Source organism: Microchirus variegatus (genome assembly GCF_963457635.1).
Source record: "Microchirus variegatus genome assembly, chromosome: 21".
NCBI lineage: Eukaryota > Metazoa > Chordata > Actinopteri > Pleuronectiformes > Soleidae > Microchirus > Microchirus variegatus.
Genome location: NC_139822.1, coordinates 2,579,759 through 2,588,854, shown reverse-complemented (window position 1 = coordinate 2,588,854; position 9,096 = coordinate 2,579,759). Strand labels below are relative to the sequence as shown.

The following is a 9,096-nucleotide window of genomic DNA, read 5'->3' as shown; positions in this document are numbered from 1 at the left end:
TACACCAAGTGTCACTCGCGTTTGTCTTCGCCGCCGGTCACTTTCTCTTTTCGACTTTATTCCTTCCGGTGTGCGTTTAGGCTTCTTTTTCGCAGCGGGCTCCACTGTCGAAACTTTCTGTGGGCGTTTGTTTGCGTTTTCAGCCATACTGAACACCGCGCTGTGGCTGTTATTTCCTCCTTGGCGTCTTGTTGTCAGTCCCGAACGGATCACTTCCTGTGCGCAGCGAGTGAATTGTCACCAGGCGACACGAGAACAAAACAGACGACGTTCCGCCTGGTAAAACATACATACTCAAAGGAAAACAACACTACACACCCCACATCAAATGTGTACTTGTGAATGTAGTTTCTGTTAAAAAGACCATTGAATCCTGTTCACATTCATTTTGCAGCTGCAAACGCTCATGTAGTGTTTGGGCTCTCATTCATTATTTGCTCTCGGGTCCCCCTATCGTTGGGAAATGGTATCGTCTGTTACAGCTGTCAGAATGTATGTCGGTGAGCATTTGTTGACAAATTATGGACATTCTTTGAATCACATGATTACAGAACATAAACGGAGGACTAGGCGACTCACAGCAAGATATACAGTAGATGGTAAGTAAACAATTAATGCATACTAAAGACACTTATTTTTCAAGACTGGTCCAGAAGAAAAGACAAAATACAATTCAATTCAATTCAATTCAGGTGTGCTTCTGGCCTCAATTCTGCAGTCTGTCCATCAAGACTACCCACGACTCTTAAATAATTAAATCCAGCTGGAGGCAATGACATCCATACACTGACAGTATTTTAAAGCCTGACAAAAAACACAAAGATATGAACAATATGCTGGAAATCAAAACTCCAGATGAATATTGTCGGTCATCCATGGGTCCCATAAATCGTCTGTCAACATTCAATCAATGTTTTAAACATGCAAAATGGGAAACCTATAGCATTTATGTTACAACTGTAACATCACAGAGATGTGGTGATTGTTGTGCAATAAAGGCCACAGCCATTAGGTGTCACTGTTGACCATCGTTGGAGCACACATAGTGACTACATTGCAGTTGGTGTGTTTTTGATAGCTGCGACCTGCATGAAATATCATTCACCTGCATGGATTAGATTTATTTGTACTGTCCCCTTTCTATTCTCATTAGCTTACTTTCTTGACATCTTGAAGCATTTGTACATTTAATGGTTCATGCATTAAAGGTGTGCTGGATCATTTTTTTTACTGTACTGCTTAAAATTCTCTTCACACCCACAATTGTAACCAATTAATGAATGCATTGTCACAAAAATAAAAAATAAATAAATCACCTGTGGAGCAAACAGGCAACTAAAACACCGTCCAATCACAATGAACGGTCCAAATCCCCCTCCCCATGCGCATACACCTCTTTGTGCACTAATCACACGTGCAGAAGACAGCGTCAGAGCGTATGCTAGCTTGCTAATAAATCCAACGAGAGTTGGACTGACATTGTGACCGAAAAGGTGCCAACAACAGGTGCAAACGCAAGATGTTTTTTGGGAAAGCTACTGACGAGCAAAAGGCTGATGCAGAGCCATCCAAGACCAGAGAACATCGGTGCTGCGTTTGAACGGTGGCGACAGAAAAGGCTGCAAAGTGATGGCATGGTGACTCCGTTTCTACTGGACAGATAGATTAACTTTGTCTTCGTGACCTTTTGAGTGTATTTCTTGTTTTTTGGCATCACATGCGTCATTTGAACAAGTATCCAATAAAGTTAGCGCCACCGAAAAGTACCTAAAGTTACAGATGATCTGGAGGCGTAGCTTCAGAGAGAAGTCTGATCTCCAACCCTACCTTTATTGCTTGTATAAAAACGTGTGTAAACAAACTAGTCACATGGAACTTTGTTTGAGTGATTGTTGTTGAAACCAAGAACATTCATATGCACAACAATATCCCCTGATCTGAATTATATATGATATCACCATATTGCACAATGAACAAAAGGTATATCTACATCTGCTGCGACATTAGTATGTAAAATAGGATGTTCATTTCTCTATAGAAGAGCCTACATGACCACCGTAGACAGCTTTTTCTGGGTACAATAAGAAGTGTAAACACTGTGTTTCAAAGTCACAAAATAACACACTTAAACTTGGTGCACATGACAAAGTTCAACCACTCCTGAAATAACTTGAACTATCCCTTCCAGGCATGTTTCAAACTCAAGGCAGCCTTGTTAGTGTGTGATGTCTTTCCTGCTCCCTCCATTGACACACTTATCAAGTTACCTTGCCTGTAAAAGAATTAAATAAATTAAATGTGGACTTTGAAAACACAGAGCCAGAACTAGAGGGGGGTTATAAGTGGGCTCAGCCACTCATTTGTATTTTGCTACTTCCCTTTAAGCTTTATACATCTAGTAAAAAGGATTGATGAGTACATGAAAATACCTGACACCTGACTACGCATGTGATGACAGAGGAAATCAGGTCATAACGATTCTGCTGATTTAAAGGTGCTGTAAGTATGTGGCCAAAAAAATGGTTACTACATTCAAATTCAAAATACCAAGGTCTTTTAGGTTTCGTTTTCTGACATAACTGGCAACCCGTGGTTGCTCGGCATCTGAGACTCTACTGACTGCAATGATTGGTAGGTGGCGCCACATAAACATGATTTGCAGTCTGCAAAATATTTATATTTTGTCTGTACTGTTGTTGTTGGTGAGTTCAGTTTGTTATATGAACATTATTCCTGAGTCTCTGTGACTCAGATGTGGCCCGCCACGTCATTTTATGTGGCCCGCGAAATTGAATAAGTAATGAATACAGAAAGTTATTTAGCAATATGCTATGGAGTAGTTACCTTTATTTTACATTATATTTGGTTACATTTAGTTGCATTTATTCTGTATGACAGTTACATCTGACCCTTTGAGGGTAAACATTATGCTGATGTGGCCCTCAGTGAAAATTAGTTTGACACCCCTGTATTAGGAGGAGTTTATGGCCAGTTAGATGTATTACATAATGCACCTTTAAATGGAAAATCATTCGTAAAATATTTACCTTCTAATATTTCCCACTAGGTAACTAATGTGGGTATAGCTTTGTAGCACGTCATCCAATGTTGATATTTAGCCACTGTCATAGAGTCCTGACTTACATGGGTTGTGCCTTTCCATTACAAGTCAAAATGGCTGCCCTACGAAGGTCCTGAGTTAGCTTTGCTATGCCTCTACTGCCTCATCTGTTCACCAATATCACCTGCCTGTGTCTACCCACAATGCCTCCATCGCCTACTGCAGAAGACATTTCTCACGTTTGACCGACCCTCCCGTTAAATTCATTTCTCGCTTGACTTCTTCCTTCAGTGTTTTCCTCCTCTGCCGCTCTGCTTCCTTCAGCTCCTTCGACTCTCTTCTTTTCTCAACCTCCGAGGCCCTTCTTGCTCTCCTGAACATCTTCGTGGTGTAGTGTCCTCCGCCATTCTCTACTGTCATTCTGTTAATTTTCTCCAGGAGCTCACTGGTCTGTCCCCGGTCTTTCACAGCGTTGTTGAAGACGTGGTACCGCCCGCAGCAGATGTCAATAAGCTCGCAGAGTTCACCACTCTTTGAAACAAAGCTGTCGATGGTTTGTTTCTTCAGTTTGTCTCCATGAGTGAACAATACCATTAAATGTTTAATGGCCTCCTCACCAAAAGTACTTTGAATTATCTTGATGGTGTCTTTCTCCTCCTGGGTGAATCTTCCCAGCCTTAGAACCAACAGGAAGGCATGAGGACCAGGGGCAGATAGAGGAATACATTCCTTCATCTTCTTCAACACTTCTTCTTGGGCAAAATTAGTGTCAAAAAGCCCTGGCGTGTCTACGACAGTCACCTTCCGGCCCCCGACCTCTCCCTCAGCGCTCTTGCACTGAAATGTCCAAGAAGAAGCAGAGAGTTGAGATTGAAATGCTTCTCTTCCTAAAATGGTATTTCCTGTTGCACTCTTCCCTGCTCCTGTCTTTCCCAACAAAACAATCCGGAGGTCATCGCTCATCTTCTGCCTGCCAGATCCTGTTGAGATAAAACACACAAACATCTTTGTTTTCAGCTTTACTTATGTAGGTCTTTGCAGCCAGCACTGCACGCATTATTTATCACGACATATTCATCTGAATGTAATGTGATTGGAGTTGTTTTATATCTTTTACAGTAAGGTATGTTTCTGTAGAAAAACATTTTTGGAAATAATTTTCTATCTGTGTATCACCAGGGTTTTTAAGACCTTTGTAATATAATTTTGAATTAACTTTAATGCCAACTACACTACCGTAATAATGTAAGGGTTACAGTGCTGTGTTCCTTTTTGTTCCTCTGCTCACTGCATTCAAGCATGTGAGGGAACTACGGTGGCCGTCACATACCAGAAAGCATGTTATTTGTATTAATTTAGGCCATTGGTTCTCAAAGTGCGGCCCGCGGGCCAATGGCGGCCCGCAGAAACATTTCTGGCGGCCTGCAATGAATTACAGTTGATAGTTTTAATCCAGGAGCTACTAAGCTTGTTAAATGTTTATTGGACATTACTGGATACAGACCAATAAGTGTAAACAAAAATACTGGATATTTACCTGGTTTCTATATTGTGATTTTTAGTGTAATATTGGGTTATAAGCTGGTAATAAGCAGGTAGCTACAGCCCCCAATTACCAGCTATTTACCCAGTAAATATATGGTAACAGAAATGTGTTACTTGGTATTAACCTGTAATTAGAAGGAAAGAACAATGGCCAAAATACTGGGTAATTACCCAGTAAATGATAAAGTGTTATTATATTAATGCTTAAATTACATTATATTAACGCTTATATTACTTAACGCTAAACTGTAGAACTGCAATCTGGTCATTAAAATTATTACAAATGGGATTTCTTTCTGGGTTTTTTTTTCGGTATTTTCCTTTGGCAGCCCTCAGTCCAATGTTGGGTTCCTAAATTGGCCCTCAGGTATCAAAAATTTGAGAACCCCTGATTTAGGCCATTGCACTCTGTGATAAATGTCACACAATGCACCAGCGTGTTCTGTTGCGACAACAAAAAAAGCAAAAACAACATGCATTAAAGTTCCCACTCATTCTGTTGCACATCCACTGTATGTGTGATCATAAAAGCTGATCTAAAGACTCAGTCACAATCCATTGTGGGTGGGGATCGCAGTGATTTTAATTATGGCACATAATTATTATACAACAAAGATACTGTAAAGATAATACAAGCTGAACAAAACATGAAAGGTACAATATAAACTGTTTTGCCTCACAAAATATCAGGAAAGAAATCATGTCTGTGAAAATATACAGTGTAGAAGAGTAGTAGTGTTTAGAGCAGTGATTAGGGCTCGGCAATATGTCCATATATCTAAACCGTGACATGAGACAAGAAATGGTTTTCATCATCGTCATATCCTGATAAGGTATGATTTTCCTGGGGTCATATTTATTGTATTGTATACATTTTTGAAATACACATTTATATTGATAAAAAAAATAAAAAAATATATATTTAAAAAGACACCTTATAACACTTATTTAATTTTCCTCTTAATTATTTGTGTTATAGCAGATTTTTAGTTGATTTCATGGTTTCTAACACACATATATATCCTTAATTTAACATTAAAAATTACAATGAAAGGTAATAAGTGTATTTTTCGTGTAATTTGTATAATCATGTTATACAGAGGGACCCACGGTTGGTGTAGTGGTTAGCATTCTTGCTTTTGCAGCAAGAAGACCCAGGTTCCTGGGTTCGAGCTCCGTTTGGAACAACTTCGGAAAAAGGGCCTTTCTGCAAGGAGTTTGAATGTTCTCCCCATGTGTGTGTGGGCTTTCTCGAGGTTTTCCAGCTTCCTCCCACAGTCCAAAAACATGCGATATGGGGATTAGGTGAATTGGGCACTCTAAATTGACCGTAGGTGTGAGAGTGTGAGTGAATGGTTGTACCAGGGTGTACTCCGCCTATCACCCAATGTCAGCTGAGATAGGCACAGCACCCCCCCGTGACCCTCTGGTGGAGGATAAAGCGGTAGAGGATGGATGGATGTTATACAGATTGAGTGCATTTACAGTGTATTGTCACTCTCCTTGAGAAGCACAGACATCTCAAAAGAAAACTTTCCATGCGTCCAGAGAAACAACCCGTGAGTGCATGAAACGCCCGAAAGTGATAATAATAAAGATAATATTTGAAGATATGGTTTGAATGTAGGCACTTCTCAAACTGCTTTAGGGAGAATTTTAGCCTCAAAGGTTTACACCTATAACCCTAACCCACACCTATATATGTATATATATATGTGGTACATATGAGATATGATGCATTTGTTATGCTACATGGCTGTTTTATTGATGACTGACTAAAATAGGCATCTTAGTTTACTGGCATTAAGCTGTCACAACAGGTTTTGTTTTTGTCTGGAATATGCTTCTTTGTTGTTACTGCACCTTGCAGTGCTCAGAGACTTTCACTGACAGAACACCAACAGTAGCTCCAATGGCTGCTCCAGCTGCAGCTCCAACCACTAAACCTATTGGACCTCCCACAATCCCAATCAGACCACCAACCGCAGCACCGCAGGCTGTTGTTATAGCAATCACTGGAGCAGCTATGAAGCCATTTGATTTTTCTGCTCGAGTTCTGGCTTCTTGCTCGTATCTAATATGCACCCGCTTCTCCTCCCTGCAGTAGACCTTCTGTGACTCATATTTGGCTCTCAGTTGGTCCAGCTCTCTCTGCTTCTGGGCTTCCATCTCCTGGAGGAGTCTCTGTTTCTCCTTTTCTATGGCGTCCTCTGCTTTCATGAACATGTCATTGGTGTAGAAGTCTCCGTTGTTGGCCATGGTCATCTTGTCAATTTTGTCTAGGAGGTGGTTGATCTGCACAGCATCTTTGATTTCATTATTAAAGACATGGTATCGACTGTAACACGAGCGAATGAAGGCTTGCAGGTCAGCACTCTCTGAAATGTAGCCCTCAATAGATTGCCCTTTCAGCTGGTCTCCATGAGTAAACAACACCATTGTGTATTTGGCGGCATCTTCGCCAAAAGTGGTCTGGATCATCTTGACAGTGTCCTTCTCCTCTTGTGTGAACCTGCCCAGCTGAAGAACCACCAGGAAGGCATGAGGGCCAGGAGCAGACAGTGAGATGCACATCTTGATCCTCTTCAACACTTCCTCTTCAGTGAAATTAGTGTCAAACAGTCCCGGAGTGTCAATAATGGCAATCTGTCGGCCTCCAACATTCCCTTTAGCTTTTTGGCATTCAGCTGTCATGGAAGATGGAGACAGTTCAGACTCAAAAGCCTCTCGACCCAAGATGGTGTTTCCCGCTGCACTCTTCCCCACGCCTGTCTTGCCAACTAGAATTATCCTCCTTTCATCTGTGGCACTGTAAAACCCTGTCGGACAAAAATACACCACGTCACACAGGGCTGTGTTGTTAGAGGCTTTGTGTATCTTCTGGATTCAAAAAAGTGATCCAATAAAACTTAAACAGGACTTGGAAGTAGCTCGTCTCCTCCTGGATCTGAAGTAACGTTTAATATTTGTTACATGTCTCATGGATGCTACTTTTTCCACAAAACAAGCAAAACAAGACAAGCAGACGTGCAATAACAAACTAAACCCTTATCTCTACTGGAGCTAGCATCTAAATCAGCATATTTGTTTGTTACTTTGTCATTTTTGATGAGCAAAGAGCCTTAATATAATGCATTATTATTATTATTATTATTATTATTATTATTATTATTATTATTATTATTATCATTATTAAGCAGGACAAGCTGAACCCACAGTGCCCTCTGTTGGATAACTTGGTAATTACTTCAAACTATGTAGCTCTTCTAGACTGTATATTTTTAACTTGAACCAAGTTTGAACAGCTATAAGGACCTTGGAAACAATCTGGCAGCCCTAGTCTATTGCGCAGTATATAGTATTGCACATTTTACCTTTAAATAACTAGGTAGCCCAACGAGCTAGGTAAATGATGACTAACTAACTAGCTAACAGAATAGTTCGACCCAACTGCCCATGGGTATACGGTATATTTATATATGTAGTCACATATGACAGGAGATGTCACACAGTATCATGATTAAAATATATATATATTATTGCAACTAAAACTAGATTTAACCCTTTAAGGTACTACTCAACCATTTGGTGGAGCACACTTTAAGTCACTATATCTCATTGAAAAATGCATCAAGCTGAACTCACCAACACAATGTGACTTGTTCTGAATGTTGTACCGAATTATGCAAACCAGGTTTATTATGAACAGACGTCTCAACCGTTTGGTAGAGGCCTGTATCTGAAATGCTGTAGGGTCTAATTTCACGTTATTGTTATCATAAGTAAATAAAATAAAATAATAAAAAATCCTTTTGCTTTTTTCTTGGTGCGTACCTTCAAGGGTTAAAAAAAAAAAAAAAATTCTAAATTGATTTCTCAGTCAGACTAACACATCCTGATAATAAATGTGTAATCACTACTGTATAAACAATCAGTTAGTCCACCGTTTCCACCCCAAACCACCACTTCTAATACGATGAAAGTTAGGTTAGCACCTAGCATAACAGAAGCCGGCACTCTTCATTCAAGATATCTAATACCTGCTAGAGCTTGTATACAGACACAACAATAGGCCACTTGAATGGTGTAGTTAAGCTAAACCACAACTTAATGACTATGGTCACTTGGTTTTCAATAAGCCGATTTCAATAAAGATTTCCTGTAAGCTATCAGCCAAAGATGCAGAGATGTTCTAAAATAGGTGTGTGCAGAAATTACCAAGAGTGTCTAGTGATTAGTAATAGAATGTATTTATTATTATTAAAAATTATTAAAAATTATTATTGATTTAAAGTCATCGATTTCAGATCTTTTAATTGCTAACACTACAGAAATGACTAATCAGAGAAAAAAAAAACATGATTGTGTCTTGTGAAAGTCTTGTCCACATCATGAAAGTGAGAGAACAGCAACATTAAAACGTCTCCTCTGAAGATAAAAAGCACTTATGAGTTGTTGTCACTCTTACCTTGATATTTCTCCTTACTCAT

At 39.7% G+C, this 9,096-nt stretch overlaps 1 protein-coding gene across 1 annotated transcript; it reads right to left on the bottom strand.

The window, feature by feature from the left end:
• Nucleotides 1-3,277: 3,277 nt before the first annotated feature.
• Nucleotides 3,278-9,096, bottom strand: LOC310942398 (GTPase IMAP family member 8-like; the record flags this gene model as incomplete). Its single annotated transcript, XM_083907778.1, has 4 exons — nt 3,278-4,041; nt 6,105-6,108; nt 6,470-7,425; nt 9,075-9,096. 4 exons carry the CDS (start codon nt 9,094-9,096, stop codon nt 3,278-3,280), a joined length of 1,746 nt encoding a protein of 581 aa, XP_083763904.1.